The following is a 25,510-nucleotide window of genomic DNA, read 5'->3' on the forward strand; positions in this document are numbered from 1 at the left end:
TAAGATGTTTCCTTTAGGGAAGGCTCCCTCTCTCCCTCTCTCCTTCCATCCCCATTCCTCTTTCTTTTTTTTTTTTTTTTTTTGTCTTTTTGCTATTTCTTTGGGCCGCACCCGCGGCATATGGAGGTTCCCAGGCTAGGGGTCTAATAGGAGCTGTCGCTGCCAGCCTATGCCAGAGCCACAGCAACGGGGGATCCAAGCCGCGTCTGCAACCTATACCACAGCTCACGGCAACGCTGGATCCTTAACCCACTGAGCAAGGGCAGGGACCGAACCCGCAACCTCATGGTTCCTAGTCGGATTCGTTAACCACTGCTCCACGACGGGAACTCCCTCCATTCCTCTTTCTTAGAGCTATTCTGAGAGTCTTAAGACTCTCACTGCTTCTTTCAGAAACCATCACATGTGCCCTCAGAAGAAGGTGTCACACTTGGCATCCTTTTTTCACTCTGTAGATTGGAGCCCTCAATCATCAGCCACATCTTCCATTTCTTCAGGTCTGTGAGACAGGTTAGAGGATTTGAGATGGTAAGTTGAGGTGGGTTATAATATCATGACTAGAGGCGCCTAATTCCAGGAAAGTTTCCTTTCCAGGGAGAGTATTGTCATGGTTGGTTCATTTTATGAAATCCCCTGTGATATAAGGATACATTCAAAGAGAAGTTAAAGAGAATAATATTTTTTCTTTGAATACAGCATAATAGAAGCCCAGGATAGAATTTGTCTCCTATCAGCATGTTTCAGGTCTCACCATTTAGTAAAATCAGACCCACGGTGCCTGAGGTCAATTAGTAGGAGGTGAACATGTCTGTGATTGAGCAAAAAGTTCACACGACCTGAGACTGTCTGTTCACAAGAGAATTCACACTCCTTGTCAAGGCTCATTCATTTTGCTACCAGAGAGGGACAGGACCAGCTTTCTTTTGCCAATTTGGATTGAATTCCTTTCTCTTGACTCTGAGTCCACTTCTGATGAAAGAGGAGTGGGTAGAATTTTGCAGTTCACCTTCCATAAATGCAGCCTGGAAATCACAGATGCAACATGGGTGTGCAGGTGAGAGTGGGGAGCTTGTTTTCTGCAGATTCAAGTCTAGGTTGTTTAGAGACGTCTCATAGATTTAATATGATATGTAAAGAGGATGATGTGGAGCAAGCCAAGTGAACCTAATCTAGAGGAAATGAAAGGAAAAGAAGTTGGAAGAAGGAAATGAAAAAATCCAAATAGAGACTAATCTTTATTCTTGTAAAATTGAAAGAATTATTATATTGCAACAACTGATAGGAAAAATAGAGTAGAGCCTAAGATTTCATTTGATTCGCCACTTGTAACTTCACCTTGTTTTTTTGTCAAAGCCATTAGAAATCAACCTTTAGCTGAGAATTTTGGAGTAATTGCTAATGTGCACATGATGTCATTAATAATTTATTGACTATCTTTATGGATCTCGGTTTTCAAATTATACTTAGTTTTTCAGATTTTAGCCTTTGCTTTACCTCTTCTTTTGCCCCTTTCCTTGCTTCTTCTGATACTGATCACTGTAGGTAAGAGAAGTTCAGTATTCTTAAGGAAGAAAAATATATTGAGGATGGGATTGTAGGGTGTAAGTTTCTAGTCTCTGTCAGAGCATCTTGGTTTATATAGTGATCTCTAATAGCTAAAGTTAGGCAGGATCTAGCCTGTGATCTACCAAGTAGGTGTAGACTTCATAGAAGAACACATTTTTCCTTTAAAATGTTTGGCTTTTTATATCCCCCAAATATAAAAACACATTAAGTTGGGGGAATTGAAAAAGAAATATGCTTATAAAATCTCAGGTTCAACAAAGGCCGTGAGAAAGAACAAGTTTACATGGAGGTTAATGGAAGAGGGAATGGTCAGCATCGTCCAGGAAGAGCTGGTCTGCCAGGGAGTATTGAGGACTGGGAACTGAACTGTGGCATCTGGTGATATTTTTCTTTTTCCCCCGTGAGCTCGGAGTCCTTGACAGTAACAGGACTCTACTACTACTGGAGGGAGGTGCTTAGAAATCAGCTTTAAGGAATTCAAAACAGTAAGTGAAAGAAGCATGTGAACAGCAGATTCAGTGAGATTGGAGGTAACTGTAAAGCAAATACACTAAAGGTCAAAGAAAAATGAGACCACTTGTTGGAGGGCTGCTGAGAATTAATTTTAAGAGAAGAAAAGGAGTGCCTAACATGACACAGCAGAAATGAATCCGACTAGGAACCATGAGGTTGCAGGTTCGATCCCTGGCCTCGCTCAGTGGGTTAAGGATCCAGTGTTGCCATGAGATGTGGTGTAGGTCACAGACGCAGCTCAAATCCTGTGTTGCTATGGCTGTGGTGTAGGCCAGCAGCGGTAGCTCCAATTAGACCCCTCCATATGCCTGGGAACCTCCATATGCCACAGGTGTAACCCTAAAAAGCAAAAAAAAAAAGAGGGAGAAGAAAAATAAGAGACCAAAAGCTGGGATGGCAAGAAGGGGAAAAAAAGACAAAACAAAAAACAAATAAAAAATCCACCACGTTTTAAAAATTGGTCACAGTAGAATAAAAAGAGAGGGTAAAAGAGAAAAGAGTGTTGCTCAAAGTATAGGACAGCTGAAGGCACCACTGACAGGCATTCTTCTGAGAATGAATTTATGCCAAATACATACCTTTTAAAATAGTAGGCAAAATGTAAGTAGCCAATTTGCATTTACACTATAAACCTCTCTATTTCCGTAATAGTGTCATTGCAGATTATTGGTGGTGAAATCTCTGATGCACATGAATGACTTGGAGATTGAGTGTTCTTTAATCTCTGCTCTTTGCTAGAGAGAGAGAGTAAGAGAGAGGCAGAGATGCTGGTGTATACCCTCAAAGAAGAAAAGATATGGAACTCACACACAAGGAACAAACCTTGATGAGTTTCTTTAAGATTATCTCATTTAGTCCTTAGACTATGTAGGAAAGAATATTATTGCCCCATTTCATAAAAGAAACTGATATTCAAAGATTTTTTTATAATGATTTTTATTTTTTCCATCATAGCTGGTTTACAGGGTTTTGTGTTTTTGTTTTTGTTTTTTGTTTTTGTTGTTGTTCTTCAGGGCCACACACATGGCATATGGAGGTTCCCAGGCAAGGGGTCTAATTAGAGCTCCAGCTGCCAGTGTACACCACAGCCACAGCCATGCCAGATCCGAGTCACATCTGCGACCTATACCACAGTTGACGGCAGCACAGGATCCTTAACCCACTGAGCAAGGCTAGGGATTGAACCTGCAACCTCATGGTTCCTAGTCAGATTAGATTCTGCTGCACCACAACAGGAACTCCTCAAAGAGGATATTTAATTTCCCCATCCTACCTCTATTGGGCTGTGATTTACAGTACAGATAGGAAACAAAACCTATAAGTACATAGGAATTCAGAAGAGGGTGAGATTTAAGAACAGAGGAAGGCTTCATTGAAGAGATGAAAACTTCCTATTAAAAGGGGCCTATTTAGGCAAGGGGAAGTCTTTGAGTATTTAAAAAAAAGGTTTATTATCTATGAGTGGACAAAATGTAGTTGATTAAAGCATCTTGGATATGTTTGCTAGATGTTTGGAAGAAGAATTTGTGAAATAGACCCAGTGCTTAGATAATTTTAGACCAACAAGGACCATTTAAAAATGTGGCCACACATAAAAATGAGCCACATATAAAATGGGAAAATAATAGGCAGAATTATATTCATTTTATATCCATTATTATAAAATGATTTATATTCATTTTATATAGAATATAAAATGGGGAAAAGACAGTCTTTTCAGGAAGTTGTGCTGGGAAAACTGGACAGCCGCATGCAAATCAGTGAAACTGGAACGTACCCTCAGACCATGCACCAAAATAAACTCAACATGGCTTAAAGATTTAAATATAAGACAAGACACCATCAAACTCCTGGAAGAGAACATAGGCAAAATATTCTCTGTTGTCAACCTTACAAATGTTTTCTGAGGTCAGTGTCCAAAGGCAACAGAAATAAAACAAAAAGAAACCAATGGGACCTAATCGAACTGACAAGCTTTTGTACAGCAAAGGAAACCATTAAAAAAAAAAAGACAACAATGTGAGAAAATGGTTTCAAATGATACAACTGACAAGGGCTTAATCTCTAAAATATACAAACAACTTATACACCTCAACAGCAAAAAAAGCCAACAACCCAATTGAAAAATGGGCCAAAGACCTGAATAGACATTTCTCCAAAGAAGATATGCAGATGGCCAACAAGCACTGAAAAAATGCTCAACATCACTGAGTATTAGAGAAAGGCAAATCAAAACTACTATGAGGTACCACCTCACACCGGTCAGAATGGCCATCATTAATAAGTCCATAAATAACAAATGCTGGAGGGGACGTGGAGAAAAGGGAACTTTCCTGCACTGTTGGTGGGAATGGAAACTGGTACAACCACTAGGGAGAACAGTTTGCAGGTACCTTAGAAAACTATACATAGAACTACCATATGACCCAGCAATCCCACTCTTGGGCATATACCCAGACAAAACTTTCCTTAAAAAAGACACATTCACCTGCATGTTCAATGAAGCCCTATTCACAATAGCCAAGACATGGAAACAACCTAAATGTCCATTGACAGATGATTGGATTAAGAAGATGTGCTATATATACACAATGGAATACTGCTCAGCTATAAAAAAGAACAAAATAATGCCATTTGCAGCAACATAGATAGAACTAGAGATCTCTTATACTAAGTGAAGTTAGAAAGAGAAAGACAAATACCATATGGTTTCACTTATATCTGGAATCTAATATAGGGCACAAATGAACCTTTCCACAGAAAAGAAAATCATGGACTTGGAGAATAGACTTGTGGTTGCCAAGGGGGAGGGGGAGGAAGGGGAGGGACTGGGAATTTGGGGTTGACAGATGCACACCATAGCCTTTGGAATGGATAAGCAATGAGATCCTTCTGTGTGGCACTGGGAACTGTCTGGTCACTTGTGATGGAGCATGATAATGTGAGAAAAAAGAATGTATACATGTATGTGTGACTGGATCACTTTGCTGTGCAGCAGAAAATTGACAGAACACTGTAAATCAGCTATAATGAAAAAAATAAAAATCATTATAAAAATGTGGCTCTTACCTGTTCACTCACCAAAAGATATTTTAGGATTAAAACCAATATAAAATTCTAAAACATTTATTAATAATTTGGCTTTATACTAAATTATCTTGGAAAAGCTGGAATTCAAATAAAATCACTTTTTAATCTGGCTCCTCTGTACAATATTAAGGCAGTCTCTAATTTAGTAAATAAATACCTGTGAAAATTGCACTGCCACCTCTATTAATATGATTTAAGCCATGTTGTGTGTTCTCCTGAGATATGCCAGATTAATGAATTTTCTAAGCCTTGGTGGAAAATGACCTGCTGAAAATGAAAGTAGATTTCATAACTAAAAGCAGCCAAAAAGCAGCTAATCTTAACCCCACTTTACAAATAAGGAAAATGGAAATTGGTTAAAGGTAGGTCATATTTATTTTAGATCACATCACATTCTTACAATTTGAGCACTATTAAAGGTTTTGTTTGGAGTTCTATTTCTTCTCTAATATTTCAAATTATATTACATTCATGTGTGTGTGAGAGAGAGAGAGAGAAGGAGAGGAAGAGACGGAGAGAGAGAGGGAGAGGGTGTGGGTGTATGTTTCCTGTTTGTGCTTTGAATGGCATACATGGATGACTGGCCCAGATCTGGCATTCTGAGTTCTGTGCCAACAAAAATGTCAAGTGCATTTGCCTTTTAATTAAATGCAATGCCTGGATTTTAATATTCCAAATTTTCCCTGAAGAAGAAGAGACTTTCCTAATCGTATAGTTTATAGGAGAAAAAAAAATCATTGACATTATCATGAAGCTTTTCCCCTCACAGCTCCAGATAGCTACATTTGTCAATCTATAAACATTTCATTTTAAGGCTCAGATTTAGTTGTTCTGTGGCCTACTTTGCTAAAAACACTGTGTGTGAATATGTAATCCCGCATTGTTTGTTTTTACTTATTCCTCTTTATTTCTCAGTAATCTTCAGCTCAATCTATTTAACTCAAGAGGCAACTACTACTTGGATGTCGTGCATATAATAATAACATGTGGAAGATGTAGTTCCTTATCATTTACACTTTCCTTTCCACTTCCTGAACCTTTGGCATAAATGTGGGCTAGCTCATTATTCCCCAGTTTTGTAGCAGTTACGTTATTTGTCTTATTTTTTTACTTCCCAAATTAATTTTCATATCATTGTCTCAGGTTTTATTATTATTATTTTTAATAGTTATTCCCCCAATACAGTTTTTTTCTACTGTACAGCATGGTGACCCAGTTACACATACATGTACACATTCTATTTTCACACATTATCAGGACCAGAGAATAACAATAGAGTAAATTAAAATAAAAATTTTAAAATAAAAATTTTACTCTAGTTATTCCCTGGTCTCCTTTAGTTCTTGAGTTTAAAGAAAACAACTTTTTAAAAATCAACTAGACAGCTCCATAATCTCTGAAGTCTCTTTAATACCTAACACATAGACATGGCATTCAAAGCATTTTGCTATTGATATGAATACACTCTTCCTTTACTTGTAAAGTTACACCATCTACCTCCAGGTTTTCTTCAGAGAAATCTTCCCTCACCTTTGAATCTAAAGAGGTCACTATGGTCTGTCTCATCTCCTATTTTAATTCTTAGTAGAGAACTTTTCATTATCAGATGAGGCTTATTTACTTGTGTCTTATCTGCTTCACAATACAGGGATGTAAACTGCATAAGAGCAGAGATATCCTTGGTCTTGTTTAGTGATGAATCTTCAGGGCCTAGAAATGCGAAATGTGCCAGGGACAACAATTAATTTTCTTTTCTTTTTTTTTTTTTTTTTTACGGTCGCACCTGCAGCCTATGGAAATTCCCAGGACCAGGACTGAATTGGAGCTACAGCTGAGGGCTGTGCCACAACCACAGCAACACTGGATCAAAGCTTCATCTATGACCTGCATTACAGCTTGCAACAAGGCTGAATCCTTAACCCACTGAGCAAAGCCAGGGATCATACCTGTACCCTCATGGAGACAAAGTCTGGTCCTTAAGATGCTGAGCCACATGGGAGCTCCCAATTTATTTATTTATTTATTTTTGTCTTTTTGCTATTTCTTTGGGCCGCTCCCGTGGCATGTGGAGGTTCCCAGGCTAGGGATCGAATCAGAGCTGTAGCCACCGGCCTACGCCAGAGCCACAGCAACGCAGGATCCAAGCCGCGTCTGCAACCTATACCACAGCTCACGGCAACGCCGGATCCTTAACCCACTGAGCAAGGGCAGGGACCGAACCCGCAACCTCATGGTTCCTAGTCAGATTTGTTAACCACTGCGCCACGACGGGAACTCCCCAATTTATTTATTAATGAAAGGAAGGAAACATGCTTTTTTCTTAGATTTAAGATTCCATTCATCCATCTATCTACTTATGACTGCTTTATTCTAGAAAGGATTTGCTCTGTCAGTTCATTTGTGTTAAAATCTTCTAATCCCTCTTCTTTTCATTTAGGTAGTGATTGTAGTTGATAGCTCTCTGGCCAGTCTTTCTCTTTAGCTCTCTGAGTTCACAGTAGTAAAAAATATTCCTCATATAGGTGGCTAATCACATTTCTCCCACGTGAGAGTCCCAGATGGGAGTTAAGAAGCATGAGCTATAGTTTTTTTTTTTTTTTCAGGGTTTATATGATCTTTTATTCTTTTTTTTTTATATATAGTTTTTTTTTATTTTCCCACTGTATAGCAAGGGGGTCAGGTTATCCTTACATGTATACATTACAATTACATTTTTTCCCCCAGCCTTTCTTCTGTTGCAACATGAGTATCTAGACAAAGTTCTCAATGCTATTCAGCAGGATCTCCTTGTAAATCTATTCTAAGTTGTGTCTGATAAGCCCAAGCTCCCGATCCCTCCCACTCCCTCCCCCTACTTCCATATGACCCCGCAATCCCACTCTTGGGCATCTATCCGGACAAAACACTACTTAAAAGAGACACATGCACCCGCATGTTCATTGCAGCACTATTCACAATAGCCAGGACATGGAAACAGCCCAAATGTCCATCGACAGATGATTGGATTCGGAAGATGTGGTATATAGTTTTAATAGTGTCAATAACTAATACTGTGACCATGAAAAGCCATTTACTTCCTCTGAGTTTTTTTCTTTATCTAAAAATCAGATTTGGATGTTGGTGTTGAATAATTCTAAGATATTTTTTAGGAAGTCAACAAACCAGATACAATTTTATCCCCCTATCCAGGAGCTTTGGCTGTTCCTCTTTTTAGTACTTGGCATATTCTGCTAATAAGTACAATTATTTAAGTACTTACCTTTCTGCTTCTAGATCATGTACTTTCTGAAGGAAGAGCATTTGTTCATCTTTCTGGTTTTCAGCCTAACAGTCTTTTGCACCCCTGAGGTGTTCAACAAACACATGATAAGTGATGAAGAGCAACATTAATATCGCTGTATTTTTAGAAATTAGACGTCTCTCTCCATTTGATGGCATTTATTTGAACACATATTAACTATGGTTGAAAAAAATCTAGATTTGGAAAAAGAGTTTCACCTGAATTTAATTATATATACCCTAACACTTACTGAGGCCTTATGTACCAGCTATTGTTCTAAAGACTTTCACAGAAAGGTATCTTTATTATTTCTATTTTACTGTTAAGAGAACTGAGGAATGCAGTGTTTTAATAACTTAGTACTCAAGGTTACCCAGCTAGTGAGTGGCAGAGCTGGGACTCAAACCCAGATTAATGGTTTTTATTTTAACAAAAATAGACAGTTGGTATTCTTGAAGGTTACAGAGATAGTCTGAGTCCTGTGTTACCTCATGGTTGCTAGCAGAAGCTGATGCAAATTATTATTTTTTTTTTAGATGAAAGCATGATCAATTTAGGTCTGCAGAATTCCCACAGACTAACATAAAGCAATTAACTCACAATCAAAGGTCACCAAGCATTCATGAAAGTAATTCACTGTGAGAGGTAGCAGAAAAAAAAAAAAATCTAAATTCCCAAAGAACTGCAAGGATTGAGATTGTCAGGTATAGAATACAAAAGAGCTAAGATCTGTGTGTACAAAACATTTTAAAAAACAAAAGTACAAATCACAAATATGAGCAAAATACCATCAGGAGTAACTAAACAAAGAAGCATTTGCCAAGAAACAAATGAAACTTTTAAGAAGAGATGCACAGTTGTTCAAATTTAAAACTAACTCTTTGGCTGGACTATTTTGACAGTAGCTTTGACAGAAATGAAGAGATCCTTTATTCCGCTGGACTTTAAGTGGAAAGAAGTTACCCATGGCAGAATATAAAGACCAGCCAGGATACTCTATAAGAGGACTAAGCATAGAAACATACCCATCAAATACTACAACATATTACAGAGCTATAGTGATTAAAAGTATGTTATATCAGTACAGACTATTGCCTCTTGGATAGTAATGGAGAATTCAGAAACTGAATTCCTGGATTTATGTAATTAGGGTATAGGGCAGAAGTTGTTTTGTACATCATTGGATCAATTGAAAAATTGTCCACAGATAACTGAATGGTTAGTTATGTGAGGGAGAGGGAGCTGACATATCTTTCCTACTGTATATCATACTCAGAAAAGCAATTCCAGATGGATCCAGGATTAAAGACGAGATGCACAGTTTTAAAACCTTCAGAGAAAAAAAGAAGAGATTGTTTTTATGAATTCACATAAATGATTACTACATTTGACTTTGTTAAAATTAAGAACTGCTGTTCATCAAGATACCATATATAAAGTAAAAGAAAAGTCACCCAGTGGAAGGTATCTGCAACACATGTAACTGACAAAATTAGTGTTCACACATAAAATATTACTATAAACCAGCAAGAAAAAGATGAAAACTAAATGGAAAAAATGGGTAAACGTCGTACACCAAGCATTTCAGAAAAGAAGTAGGTATAAATATTTCAAATAAGTATCTCAAAATAAAATTTTAGTAATCAAGTGCATTATTACATATCATTTTCTATAACTAAATTGACTGATAATACAAAGTGTTAAGATGTAATTTAAATGGAGTTTATAGACACTGCTGGTGGGCATGTTAGATCGCTAATAGTCTGGCATTATCTTGTAAAGCTGAATATTTGCAATCATATAATAGTTGCAATCAAAATCAGCTGGATACAATCCATGGGGCCACAGTTTGCCGAACTATGAAGTAGATCCAGAGGTATTTGAATATTTGGGGAGTGGCTGATGCTTTTAAGTGATTTGGGCATGTGATACCCTAAAGTAACTGTCAGTAGTTGAGTTTGAAAAGATTGATTAGAGCATAGTTTTGAAAGGCCTTCTATGTCATATCAAGAATTTACCTTTCTTCCTGAATGGAAAGCAGTTAAAGGGGTCATTTAATCATATTTGCCTATGAAAACTCATTTTGATGGAAATATAGAGGATAAATCTGAGGAGCCCTACATGGGAAGCCGAAAGAAAGGCTTAGTGTAAAAACAAGATGACTGCATCTTGATCTGAGGCAGCAAGAAGATGGAATGGAGAAATAAAGACAGATTTCAGATATAACCTAGCAGATAGACTCAATTGTGTTTAAGAAGTAAGAGAGCACTGAAGCTCTATTTTCCCAGTTGAATAAATTGAAATGGGAAGCTTCATGAAAAATTCACACATAAAATTAAATATTTGCCCTTCATTAAATTCCTATGAAGTAAAATATATTTTACGTGTTTTTTGACTTTTAAGTATATTCCTGAAATGCGACACTTAACTTCTTTTGCTTTTTTAAAAGGTATTTCTATTATGTCCTTAGGATTTTACGTAACATTTTGAACTGTGGTTTTAAAACAGATTTAGAAAATCTAAGACTACAAGAAGATGCCTTAAGCAGTGTGAAATTAATTTTAAATATTTGTAATATTAACCCATACTTTTATTTCATAGTTGTTTAAAGCCTTCATAGACTTCTGCACTGTTATTTTCCACATCAGAAATTTTCAGATAATTTCCGTATCTTTGTTCAACAAGAACAAAAACTGTATTCTAGTTACTGTTTAAAGAAAATGTGTGACATATAACTGTTTTCATTTTTCACCAATATAAAACTCTGACAGATCCTGTTTTTTACTCAGTAATCTAAGCCTGGACAAGTTTTCATATCATATGACATGATGAAGCAAGTGACTTCAAAGGATCACTGAGTTAAATAATGCATGCTTCAAGATGCCCGTAAGGCTTAGACGTCCACTGCGGCAGACTATTTAATTAATAACATGTACTTTACAAAACTCATCATTATATATTTATACAATAGACTGCTGAGATTTTTTAGAAACTCTTTTTCAGTGATGTCAATTCCCCTGTTCATAGTTTTTAATTTTTATATGATGGATCCAAAGGGCTAACAGCTCGGCCATTTCTACCCAGGGCAGCACTGTCTACTTCTGCTTTCCACTTCAAATGCTTCATAGTTTAGAAAAAAAAAAAATCCCATCATTATGTCACTTATTGCTAAAAGCTATATGACATAGGCACTGTTATTATTTTCATTTTTGATGAAATATTAACTCTAAGAGATGCTCACTTGCTATTGCTACCGAACAAATAAGAGAAGGAGCTAAGAAGTAAAATGGACTCGTGCTGATATTAAATCTCTCTTACTTTCCCTGATGCTGGACTCTCCCCACACTTGGGTTTGGTACAAGATGATGACACATGGTAGAAAAGGTTTTAAAACCTTTAGCCTTGTGAAGGAATGGCTTGCAGAGGGGCTCAGAATTTCTAGAGACAGTTTAGTAATGTAGGTACCAAATTCATCTCATGCCAGCACCCTGAAAAACGAGATATGTGTCTATCAAATATATCCTTGTTTTTTTTTTTAAGAAGAGAGCTGATTTTCTTTATACCACTACAATCAACCATAGCCAGTTTTACTTTTATTCTTTCACTTATTCAACCAATATTTTGTACTGTTGGTCCTTTCCAGGTCTGCTAGAAATACAGTGGTAAGCAAAATAGACATGGTCACGGCTTTCATGGACTTCATCTTAACAGCAGTGGGAAGTCATCAAAGGGTTCTTAGCAGTGGAATGACATGATACAGTTGAAGTCTGAAATATTGTATGCTGCCATGTGGATTTTGATGAGGATTAGGCAGAGAATGCAGTCAGGGAAATAAGGCGGCTGCCATGGATCTTGGTGACAGACAATATTGACCTGAGTTGAGGTAGGCGCAGTGGGACTGGGAAATGTAGAGACATGAGGTATTTAGAAAGTAGTAGTAGTTCGTTAACTAATTGTATGGGAAAAAAGTGAAGTGATCATATGTGCCAGTTTGCCCTGGATAATTCTAGTCTTTGCGTTTTGTCCTGTTATAATTATTAAGAGTATCCCCCTTCACTTTCAAAAGCATTCCAATTTGGATGGTAAATTACATATTAATCCTAGAGATAGAATTCAAGACTGATGCTCAGGTTTCTGGTTTGAACACTGTGTAGAAAGTTGTGTCATTTTTCTGAAAAGGGATACACTAGGGGAGGACCTGGTGTGAGGGGAAGATTAGGAGTTGAGATTTGGATATAGTGTGTTGAAGGTGACTTTCCCACACTGAAGCACATACATATAACAACGAGATGATTACATGGGCCAGGAGTTCAGGTTGGAGTCCTTGCTCTCTCTCGTTCTCTCTCTCTCTCAAAGTATCTTACTGTTCTGTACTCACACTTATTCTTGCAATGACATAAGAAGATAAAATGACTACCTGGTGAGATGAAGTAAAGTGAAAGATGTAGACATTTTGTCCTAGCGTTAGGTTGCTATCCACCTTCTAATGGTGTGTCTGAAGCAGGATCATCTGCTTAGGGTGATGCTGGATCATGGTGCCATGATGATGTCTATGGCAAGATGTCAGGAGCCAGTGATGTGATGGTTGAAGATCCTGAGTGGGACAGACTGGGATGGTGCATGATTTCATCATGCTGCTCAGAATAGTGTGCGAGTTAAAACCTAAGAGTTGTTTATTTCTGGAATGTTCCATTTAATATTTTCAGACCACAGTGGACCACAGGTAACTGGAGCAATGGAAAATGAAACTGGATAAGGTAGGACTGCTGTATATTGATTCGACAGTGATCAGTATAGATGGCAACTGAAGTGATGGAAGTAGGTGAAATCACCAAGCCAGAAAGCATGGAAAACTTTGTCAAGAAGCCCAGGTCCCTAAGGAACTCAAAGCAGCACCTATTTTTAAGGGAAACAAGGGCGGGGCTCACAAAAGAAATATGGAAAGGAGAAGCCAGAGTCATAGGAAAACTGGGAGATGACAAGTAATGGAAGACCCAAGAAAGGAGTGTTTTAGAAAGGAGAGCATGGACAGTAACGTCAAATGCTATCAAGAGGTAGCATAAAATAAGATAAGTGTACACTGAATTAATTAACTAATAAGTCATTAGAGGCGATGGTGATGGTGGGTGAGTGGCACTGGGGGCATAGGCCTGATTACACAATTTTAAGTAATGTTTGTGAACAGTTTCCAGAATTATAACTGAAGAGGAAAGAAAGCATTAGTAAGAAACACCCAGAGGATTTGCAGAATTTGTAGGATGACGGTGTCTCTAACGCTAATGTGTGTGAGATCATCTTTTATATTGTACTGAGAGGCTTCTAGCTCTGATATCCATCATGAAGAACAGAATATTTTTGTATGATTACATGATTTTAATTTTTAAATAAATTTATATGTTTTTTAGGTATTTGTATTTTTTAAACCTAAACATTTTACCTGAATAGTTTAGGTAAATTATTTTTAAGGAGTTGGAGCAAGGACACAATTTATAAAGTTACTTTTACTATTTTTGCCCAAAAATGCATCTCATAAATTTGTTCCATAAAAATAAAATACTGCCTTAGTATTTTTTTACCATTGTCCAAAGAATTATGCTGCTCTTGGCTTCAGAACACTGGGGACTCTTTGAATACTCTTTGGCAGATAAAAAAGGTAAAGATTTATGGCAAAGGAAAGCATTTCTGAAAAAGGTGCTCCACATTGCCTTTGTGTATATGCATAAATTATAAACGGGACTCAGGGGTGCAGTCACTGTAATAGCTTTTTGCTCTCTTCGAAGAAAATAGAAAATGCTCACTTAGGGGCTACTGCTTGTGTTTCCATTAATGAATCGTCTAAGCTTGAATGATTCTAAAGAGGATATTTATGTTCCTTGGCTTAGTGGGGCAAGAACTTAGAGAAATACATGTGATTAAGGTATCTAAAAGTAATAAATTTATGCATTTAATAAAAAATGCTGTTAGTAATAATAATAATACTAATAAGTCATAGCTAAAGACTTTGAGGAGGATTCAGAGTAAAGGGAAAATAGCTACCAAATCATATGTTCCTGGAGAATTTGATTAGCCTTCTATACTCAAAATATATAATGATTTGAAGTATTTATGAACAACTCTTTTTTACACAGGAGTTGTAATCATGACAAACAAGCACTCTCACTCAAGGTAAATGAAAGAACTTGGTGTTTTATTCTTTCTTAACCACTTGGTAGACAGTAATTGAAGTCCCGCATTTTACAAGGACATATTCAGTTTTTTAAAGTGGTAACACTGTTTTACATAATTTAAAAAGTTTCGCTAGTTTTCACTCTGAATACACCTGAAAAGTTATCAATGTCTTTGGTCATAAATTTTCTTTTAGTTTTGGCTTTTTGTTTCTGGAAATGCATTTGCATTAGTTCATTGGCAAATCTGTATTATTTAATAAGACTTTTTAAAAAGTCTTCATCTTCTGTATTTGAAATTGCTTATCCATCACCTATATGTCAGTTTTGTTATATAATTACAAATCTCATTTAATATTAAGGCTGACTGTTCATACTTCGTGATGATAGTTCATTTTGCACCTGCATATCATATGGGTTGTCTGCTCTGGTGGAGCTTGGCAGTTCTATAAAATATAACATATGCTATTTATAGTGTAATATATTTGTAGTTATCCCATAATCACATGTGTTTAATTGAATTAAAATGGTGTATTAAAATATATTTACTTCATTGAACAAGAAATAATCTTTGGAGTTCCTGCTGTGGGAACGATGGGATCAGTGGAGTCTTGGGAACACCGGAATGCACGTTCGATCCCCAGCCCAGCACAGTGGCTTAAGGATCCATTGTTGCCACAGCTGTGGCTCAGGTTGCAGCTACACCTCGGATCTGATCCGTGGCCTGGGAACTCCCTATGCCACGGGGTAGCCAAAAATGGAAAGAAAAGGAAAAAAAAGACGGAAATAATCTTCCAAAGAGTTTTAGAAAGTTTAACTCTGTAAGAAAAGTCATAAAATCACAAAAGAATCATTATCATTACCCTCTGAAAACCGCATGTAATTTGGAACCTTAGGAGAGTAAGCTTTAAATAGTGAATAATGGTGATTGGTTTGCATGCCTTCGAGCTTTTTCTAGAGATTTCGGTATCAAACATTGTCTCCCTATTTCAAATAGTATAACTGTGCCAGGCAAATCTAATTTGATAATAACAAATAATAAATACATTATTTTTAGCTTTATATTCAACTTTGAAATATACTCCCCCCTTTTTTACTATAGGTATGTATATATACATACATGTATATACACACACACATTGATATGTGTATGTATTTCTAAAAGTTGCTTTTGGAAGAGATCTCCAATACATTTAATGCACGTTTTGATAAAATGAACTATAATATGTAGTTTGAAATGTGGTAAGCATTGAACTACCTCTGTTCATAATTAATGATACTGGAGATTTCCTGAAGCCTGGATATACTGCAAAGTGCCAAGTTAGAAAGGAAAACTCAAAGAAGAAACAAACTGAAGACTTGCTTTTCTTTCTTGAGAGTAACAGTTACCAAATACTGGTCCATGGGGAAGTTTTATCCTGTCCAACTGAAATAAAATAAAGACAGTTATAGTGAATTATTTTACACAGTTAACTCTGTTCTAATTCTTTTCTTCAAATTATGTTTCCTACTTGTTTAAATTACCATTTTATGAAGTGATAATTGATATTAGATATGTTAGTTTTTTTTTAATTTCCTATTTGGAAAAATTAAAAGTAAACAACCTTACTTCAGTCCCCTTTGGGAAGAAACTGGCTGGTTGGGAAACTGGAGCAGATATTTGAATGTACAGAACTAAGGGTAAAACAGAGACTGGGGTAAAGAAGCCAAAAGAGAGAAGCTAGAGAAGAAAGGATTGAAATGTAGAAAAATGGATAATTTTTAAAAAGGAGTTAGCAAATTATCCATTAGAAAGGTCTGAGGTTGGATTTAGGGACCCTTTTGTTTGTTTATTCAGCCATCATCTCTTGACACTGTGATGGCTGCTTTCAGGCAGTTTCCCAACTGTGTCTAATTCTAAGAATCCCCAATTCTCTTGTCACACAGATTCTTAGCAGGAAGAATTGTGGATCTGGAAATACTGAGAAATGCTGCTTTAGAAGATAGAAAATGTGTTAGATTTTGTCTCTTGTTCTTGATCAATTTCTAATCTATCCTATATCTCTAAACCTCAGGGCTTTTTTATTTGTAAAATGCTTTCCTTGCCAGTTTTCAAGGCAAATGTGATAAAAGGAAAATGTCTTCACAGGGTGACAATAGCTTGTAAATTGACTAAGATTTATAGTGTTAGATGTATACATAGATGAGGGATGGTGGTGACTTTGAGAAAGAAAGGAAGTGAGGGGATACAAAGTATTTTAAAAAAAGAAGAACTTTCATCTTGTCAACGTTCTGTTTCCCAAGTTTATTATGTGGGTTTTATTTGTTAAGAGAACACGAAATATCCCTTGAGGTACCTGTTTTCCTTTGCTTATTCTTATCTTCCTCCAAACCAACTATTCATCATTTCAAATCTTTATATCACATCATAAACTCACACCTCCAGCACTTAGACTTGGCATTTATTTAACCTAACCCCTGTGTCTCCAACAAGTGCTATTGACACTACCTTAAAAGGCCAAGCACAGCACCTTGCATTTCAGTGGAGAAGTGTTTGCTGAATGAAGTGATAAAAGAATGAGTCTAAATCTGACCCCCATCTCTTTCCCTGTACTATTTGCTAAAAACAAACAGACAAAAAAAACATGTGTTCTAACTTTTAAGGACACTTGGGGAAAAAAGTCACCATTCCCTTTGATAGTTACTTCTAAGTTTTTGTTTTATTTTTTGCATTAACAAAATCTTTCTTCAAAAAGCATTTCCCTTTAATTTCTCCTGCTGGGGTTTAGCATGCTATTGTATTTATATTTTCAAGTGATTCTTATTCAAATAAAAATAATCTTTAGTTGGGATAATTTTCCTTTCTGCGATAACTAGCTGCTTTCAGTAACTTATTTTTTTGATTCATTTAGCAGCAGCAACAGAAGAACCAGAAGTGATTCCAGACCCAGCCAAGCAGACAGACAGAGTGGTGAAGATAGCAGGAATTAGTGCTGGGATTTTGGTGTTCATCCTTCTCCTCCTAGTTGTCATTTTAATTGTGAAAAAGAGGTAAGACCCAGTTTTGTTTTGTCCCGCTCACCATTGCTGACACTGTCACTAGCTTTCAAACACGTTTTTGTTTCCCTGAGCTCTTTTAAATTAGAGCAAACAATAAGAACTGAATTTTAACAATGTTGCCAGCATCCGAGTCTATTTCTCATGTTTTAGTAAATAAATTCTTATTGGTTATTGCAGTTTAATTTTGGATATAAACATGTTTGTCAATTTAGCCTTGAAATTAATGTATGAATTTAAATTCCTCAAATGCAAAAATACTTGAGATATTAAATATATATCTTATATTTTGAAGTGTTATCTATTACAAATGACACAATAAGACTATTATGATACTTGGGTTATGGTCTATGAATTATTTGGTACTCTTACTCTATTTTTCTAAACACTGGCTACAAATAAGATATGAGAAGAATACAAACATTATTTTATGAAACTGTATTTAATATTTACTGACTAAATATTTTAGCACTTTAAAATGAAGAGTCAATTTCTTTAAATTGAGCATTAATCTTTTATACTATATCAATCAATATCGCCATCTTCTGGAATTATGTGAAGATACTAAGACCAAAGGGAATTTAAATTGAATTCTCTTTGGGGGATTAAGGTATACTTCTACTGGAAAACATTTCAAAGTATATGGTTTTTATAATTTGAACTTTTTTTTTTCTCTAAAATGTCATTATAAGGCATTGTTTTAGAAACCAATACCACTCTCCAATCCTTCCAATCATATGTTTTAAATAATATTACAATTAAGAAAGACAAAAAAAATTTTTTTTCAGAATAGAGTCCTAAAATACTTTGGTGTATAAAAGTTTTTGTAATTCATTACTTATATTGAATATAATAAAGGATGTTGCTTACATTACTTTAAAGCATATAATATTATGATTGTTATTTTGTACTCAAAATAAATCACTAACAATATAGATAAGACTCATAAGACATGTTTAATAATTCCATCAGAGTTTATTTTAATGTATTGCCTCTTTACAATTATCCCCTGGAGATATATATGTTGGAGAAGACACATCTGCATTAGAAACATTAGGTATGCATTATAGTGTTTTGTGTTAAATTAGCTACATACGTGCTTTCCCCAATAGTGCTTTCTCTTTTTGCTGTTGTCTACCTCTGTGGTTGGAAAATATATCATATTTGAGACAGGAAGATCTAAGTATTTTAGTAATATAAATTTGCCAATCAATAAAATCACTAAGTATAACTTTCAGATCTTATGTCTCTATTTAGTTTAAATTTCTTTCTGGAGAGTTAACTGAACTAAACAATTGAGAGAGTTAAATTTTGCTTTAGAATGAAAATTACCTTAGCCATGTCAGATTGGATATGAGAGCATGAAAATGGCCTCTGATTGATTATGTCTTCACTCAGAAATGGGTTAACTTACCGGTTTTATTTGTTACTTATTTGAAAATACTTATTTGTTATTGTAGCTTTCCTTATCTGTAGCAGTCTGTTTTAAAGCTAACCAAGGAACTGAACATAAATTTTCCAAAGCACACCAAAATAATCTCTAAGCATGATTTTTTGTGTGGGTAAAATGCTCTGACAACTCTCAAAAATTGCACAGTGTGTCAAATTCTTTTTCTGGTTCATATTTTAAATGGTTGGATAAATGAGCCTCTCTATTAAAATGTTTTAATGTTTGAGTTTTCCTAAGTATGCTCTAATTGACTGTCTTTTACTAGAACATATGATAGTGCTTTTGTTACTCTTCCTCATCAGTACCTATATAACTAAAAAGTTTGCAATTTTATAGGTAGATGAAGTTATATATTTAGATATATTACCTTCCAGCATATAACTAAGACCTCTTACTTACCTAAGGAACTTTGTAATGACTTTTACTCATATACAGTGTGTCACACATATATTGTGTATGACTTAATCACAAATATGTTTATTATACATACACAAAAGCATAGATATCATAACAGCATTGGAGAGTACCAAAGTTAACAATTTTAGTATATAATGTAGTTTCCCTTTTAATACACAAATTTATAATAAAAATAGTGGAAAAGAAAATTATTCTAGCCTCTGATGATCTCCATTTTTATGGGAAATTGTTAAGTTTCTCAAGACTTCATCCCTCCCTGGGAATAATATATGTAGGTATATTTCTCACATTGATGAAAGTTCTGTGTATTTTTGGTTACTGTGTAAAGAAATGGTTTGGAATTTAGTTTAGTAAGATTCTACAGCTGAGGGTATATAGAAAGTAAGTTTTAGGCTAAGAAAAGGGATATTGCATCTTTCAAAACGCAATGTCATTTTAATTTAAAATCACTGTTGAATGATTTCCAAATGTATGCCATTTTTTCATTGGTTATGTATTATTTTAAATGCACAGCATGAATACATTAATAATTCCAAACATAAATTTGAAATTATGTTTCGGTACAGTAAATGTTTGTGTATGATACCATGGTCACATACATCTACTGTAGAAATAAATATCTTTGTGCATACAGTACAGTGCATATGTATATTCACATAATATATGTATGTACCTGTGTACCAATAAGATATAGTGACTTATTTATAGAAATTTAGGTGTCATTCTGCATATATAATACATTAACCTAATAGATCTTTATGTTTTATATCTAAAGAAAAATATTCAATTTAGTGTAGAAGTTCTATACACAGCTGTTCCATCTGTCATGACATTTAGATGGTAATGGATGATACTACGCTTAACTGCATGTTAAAAATACACGATCCATTTAATTTTTCAATTTTTTGGCTATAAAAAATGTCAGCATGTTATTTTTTCCAAATTATGTATTTTAAATTTTATTTTCTATTGCATATCTGTCTGTTTAATTGCATGGCGAAAGATACCTAACCAATGCATGATCAAACTGAAATACAAACCAAAAAAACATGAATTTTATTTTATTTTATTTTATTTTATTTTTAACGCACATTTTTCTGCTTTATTGAATGTGACAGAGTCACGCTTTTCATTCACCATTGCTTCTCTTTTTCCACTGTCTGTGATTTGCTTGCCAGGAGGAGCTACTATTCTTACTCCTACTACCTGTAAGTAGAAAACGGGTGATATACAACTTTACATGTGTTAAAAATGCAGTATCCCTTTTCAAAAAAACAAACAAACAAACATCCACACCAAAAAACAGAATGTTTGTAATTTTGGTGACACTTCAAAAAATGTTTTTCTGGACTCTAAAGCTATAAAGTTTACTTATTAACCTATTTTGTTAATCTTTTTAAAAAGGGATATTGTATTTCTGTATGTTCAGCTACTTTTAATTTTTATTTACTAGTTTCCATAAGTAGCCATAGTCTACAGCCCAAAGCATCATTTATTTACTTAAGCCAAACCTGCACCTTTATCGCTCATCTGGTAAAGCAGAGATAGTGGTTGAAATTCATTAAGCCCTGTCTTTATATTTGCATAAAGAAACACTGTATATTTGACACAATGACCCAAGGGATGTTTTCATAGGAGAAAATTCAGAATGCCTTCACAGAATGCAAATTAGGTCAAGTCTGACTGATAATGTCTCTCTCCAGATTTCCAGGAATCCAGGATGGGCTATAACTTCAGAACACCTTTGGTCTGGCTATGCAGGCAATCAGTATGCTCTTGTGAAAACAAATGGATAAAATCATAATGTTGCAGTGACAAAGAAATAAAAAAATTCTTTTTAGAGAAGAAATTTTGAGTTTGTATGTTATAACTTAAATAGGACAAGTTTGTAAACCAAGACCCTCCCCAAAAAAGAACACCCATCAACCTACACAAAAAAACACAAAGATGTCACATAGCTCTTTTTCATCCCCAAAGTCATAGCTCTTCCCGTGCTTAGGTATGAAATGCTACTTTGAATAAGGAAGGAAAGTATTGTCCACTCTATTTCCTTAGTCATTTTCAGTTTATTACTTTAAATTCCAGGATATTCATCCAATCCAAAGTAATGATACAACAAAGTATTCTTGGTTGTTGCTTCATCAATATTTGATCCACTAGCATTTGAGATTTTAAGGATTGTGATTAAGTACTTTTGGGGCATATATCCCACAGTTTTTATTTCACTAGGTAAAATTTAAGCTAGCTCTACCACAGAATTTGGTAAGAGTCTCAATGACTAGAATGGAATTCTGCCAACATTTTAAATATAAATATTTGGCTTCTTAAAATCTACTAAAACAAGCAGGTGTAAACTAACAGTGCTCCTAGCTTATTGTGATGAATCATAATAGCCTTGTTAAATCATGTTTGATGAAGCCAAAGGTAATTAAATGTACCATTTCATACAATGATGGAACACTTTTCCTCTTTATAGCCCACCCATATATCCACCTGCAGAAGTTTATGCTGTTGGCTGCTTTGATAATGAAAGTCATTTGCACATCTGTCAAACTCAAGTAGTTGCAAAATGATATGCTTAACTGTCCTGAAGTGTACATTTTATATGCTGGTTGCACAGAGGGAGACAAAATATCAAACATACAGGAATCAATAAATATTTAATTACAAGAACATCAATAAACTTACCATTAACTATCCATTTATCTATAATGTTAGAATGGGATTGCCTTTTTAGTAGATGAGTAGCATTTATGTATTCCAGACTACATAGTAGGTTTTGATGCTGTCACTGTAATGCATAGGGTTACTGGTGTTATCAATCATAATTAGAAAAAATATCAGACATATGTTTTTGAAAGCTGCCTTAAAAAGATCTAGTGAAGCTAATGTGAATTAGAGATTTTTTTTAATAAAAGTAGAAATAAATTAGAGTAAAAATTAAGAGAAAACCAGATGTGATCTTTGAACTAAACATTCATTGACATCGTCATAGTAACTGTCAGTTCTCGATCAAAACACTTAACTCTAAGTTGATTTTTATTTCTTTTGTAATAGCCTGAATTAAAGCCTACCTCACAGGGTTGTTGTGAGGATTAAGGTATAAAAACCAAGCTGATAATGCATGATTGGCAGATATTAGCAAAGGTTATATGTATTCTGCCATAATTTGTCAACTAACAAGGTTTGTGAATCTGAGAAGTAAAAATCCTTCATTACCATGAAAACTTTTACCTGTCATGCATTTGACAGATTCATTACTTCTTATTTTTCCTCAATCACAAAACATGTTTAAATTATATGTTTTAATATAAGGCCTCAAACTTTAAAACACGTATTTTCCATTTGCTTCAAAATGCCCATCTTCAAAATTTTTACATTATTTTTAATCCAATTTTCAAGTTGTCTCTTATTTTTATCCACTTCAGTCTCTCAAATGTTTTGAGCAATGAATTCACTCCTACTTCATATCCAAGAAACAAAGATTGGAAGTTATTAAACTAATTTTTTGCAGTTTAAAAAATTTAAAATGGTAAAACATTTGTCCTACATTCATATTCTTCTCAAGCTTACAATAACTGATGTTTAACTCTTAGAGTAGTGGATGCTTCATATTATAGTATACTTGGTAATGCAGCAATTTAAAAAAGTCAGCAACGGAATATAGTATAAGGACTTAAGCCCTGGAACCAGCTCACTCTTTACTGCTTATTAGATTAACAACCTTGGGCAAGTTATCCAACTTATCTGAGTCTCAGTGAGCTCATCTATACAATTAGAATCCTCTTGCCGTTTTCAGGGCATTGACCTGAGAATTAATTGAGTTAACTAGTAACAAGTGCCAAGCATATAAAGGCCTCATTCATCCATTCAACAACTATTCATTGAGTGTCTGCTATGTACCAGACACTGCTCTAAGTGCTAGGAATATGTAGATGGTCCTTCCCTTTGTGGAACACACAGGGGGGTAAACAATTAAAAGGTATACTTGCAATGATAATGTGATGGGTGTTACTATAGGGAGAAAACATGGTGCTATAAAAACACCTACAAGCAAAACTTAACCTTGGACAAGTTATATTGGGCTCAGTCAAAGAAGTCTCCCTGATGAGGCAAGACAGATTGGAAGTTAATGTAGGTCAAAGAAAAATATCCTATAGGTAAGTTTCAAAATACCCTACAGGTAAATTTGAAAAGTGAAGCCTATAAATATGACCTGCTGATGTATAACTCACCCCATACACTATCTGAAAACAATAGAACCACTTAAAAGAATAAGGAAATTTAACATAAATATTGAGATTCATGATTTCTCCTTAAAAATAATTTTAAAATAAGAAACTCAACTCTGGGGTCAAATGCCAATACTCGTTTAGGCAAGTTGCTCCCTATGTTGCTCTCTAGTTCTTCACAGTTTCCACCCTTGCATTCATTGTCTCTCCAGTAGCACCATTTATATTCCCTGTCTGAACTTGCTAGGATTTTACAGGGTTTTTGCCCTTTAGCCTAAAAAAAAGATAAGAGATCTTTCAATGAATAGAGGAAATACTGCTCTTAAATGATGGTGGTGGTGATAGTTGTGATGGAGTAGTGGTAGTGATGGTGGTGGTGGCAGTTCTTGTTATACTTTTGTCATTGTCTCCTTATTAATACTACTGTCCTTATCATTAGAATTGTTTCTAAAAAAATTAACGCCATTTCCATCTCTAAACCTTAGTTTATGACTTTCTTACTTAGGTGTCAAATCTACTATGTTAGTATGTTGGATGTTGTTGGGTATGTACCCCTGAGGCCAGGTACCATAATTCTCAGAGAAAAATATCCTACACATGAGTAGCTCTCAAATCACCAGATTAATTTTCTAAAAGAAAAGGCTTTGGACATAAACACAATTCCTAAATGAGGTTTTTTTAAAAGTATTTGTAGAATATTTACTCTAATACAGATACTAATGAGGATCAGAAAAATTTATCCTAGCTAATAATCCAACTGAGAAGTGTTATTCTTAAAACAACTAAATACATGTCCAAGGCACCCTAAAGTGCTGCCATAAACTTAGAAACAAAATCTGGCTATTACAGGCTCTCAGAATGCCTTTATATATTCTAGAGTGCCTTATTAATGTGAGTTAAACACATTTTTATTGCATGTTTTCATGTGTAACATTCACAAAAAAAAGAATGTTTTTCACATCCTTGATATGAAAGATAAGCATGTCAGTGTTTGAATAGCTCTATGTCTAACTCTACTGATTTCCAAATCCCCAATGTCACTTGCCTTGCTGCATTTATAAAGCCTTCCTGTAGCTGGTACTCTGCCATGGGTTCTGAAACACATTTTTAGGATATGACCATGTCTATAATTCAAGATTATGATCATCTGTCTAATACCTCTACATAGCATTTTCTAAACTTTTCTTATAAAGTATATAATTACCCCATATATTCCTGAGTATTTGCATCATACTTACCTGCGGCTTATTCTACAAGTTTCCAGATTAGGTTTGGATTAATGTTTTAAATATATTGCTAAATTTGTTAATTTCACACATTGCATTTTTACTGAACATTGACACGAAGAGTGAAGAATGGGGTTTCTTTGTCTATTTTAATTGGATGGCAGTAGTAAAATAAACTTGAAAAAGTAGTCATGTTATTCCCCCCAGAAGAACTTCTAAAAGTTGATCAAAAGTATTAACCATCCAGGAGGAAAACCAAAATTTAGCATTACCTTTAAGTTTTCCTTGAACACCTCTACTAAGGAAGTGTTTATTTACCATTTTGATAAAGTACAGTTATGCTTTATGATAAGTTATTTTAATGGTAAAATACAAGAAATGAGACATTGGGGTTGACAGTTGAAATATCCATATGACATATACAACACTTTTATAGTAATCAACAAATATCACTTGGATGTCAAACTTAATTCCTGAAATCATGACATGTTCTTAGAGTTTCTAAACCAAATCTATATCCTTATCCTCAGGCTTTC

The 25,510-nt window shown here is 34.9% G+C and overlaps 1 protein-coding gene across 43 annotated transcripts in view; it reads left to right on the top strand.

Annotated features, from left to right (window-relative positions):
• The window catches only part of PTPRK (protein tyrosine phosphatase receptor type K), a 560,031-nt gene that overhangs the window by 492,082 nt on the left and 42,439 nt on the right, over positions 1-25,510 (top strand). For 9 of the 43 annotated variants that reach the window (XM_084956839.1, XM_084956740.1, XM_084956759.1 and 6 more), the window contains exon 14: positions 17,505-17,643. In XM_084956839.1, coding sequence (XP_084812965.1) covers positions 17,505-17,643 — 139 coding nt within the window. Of the gene's footprint in view, positions 1-17,504; positions 17,644-18,664; positions 18,707-20,694; positions 20,725-25,510 lie in introns of all 43 variants that reach the window. The other 34 variants (XM_084956848.1, XM_084956742.1, XM_084956774.1 and 31 more) reach the window with 5 other exon arrangements.

Source organism: Sus scrofa, chromosome 1 (genome assembly GCF_054392235.1).
Source record: "Sus scrofa isolate SSC_HxYL_T2T_F1_AM1 chromosome 1, Sscrofa_HxYL_maternal_Yorkshire_Landrace_v2.0, whole genome shotgun sequence".
Lineage (NCBI taxonomy): Eukaryota > Metazoa > Chordata > Mammalia > Artiodactyla > Suidae > Sus > Sus scrofa.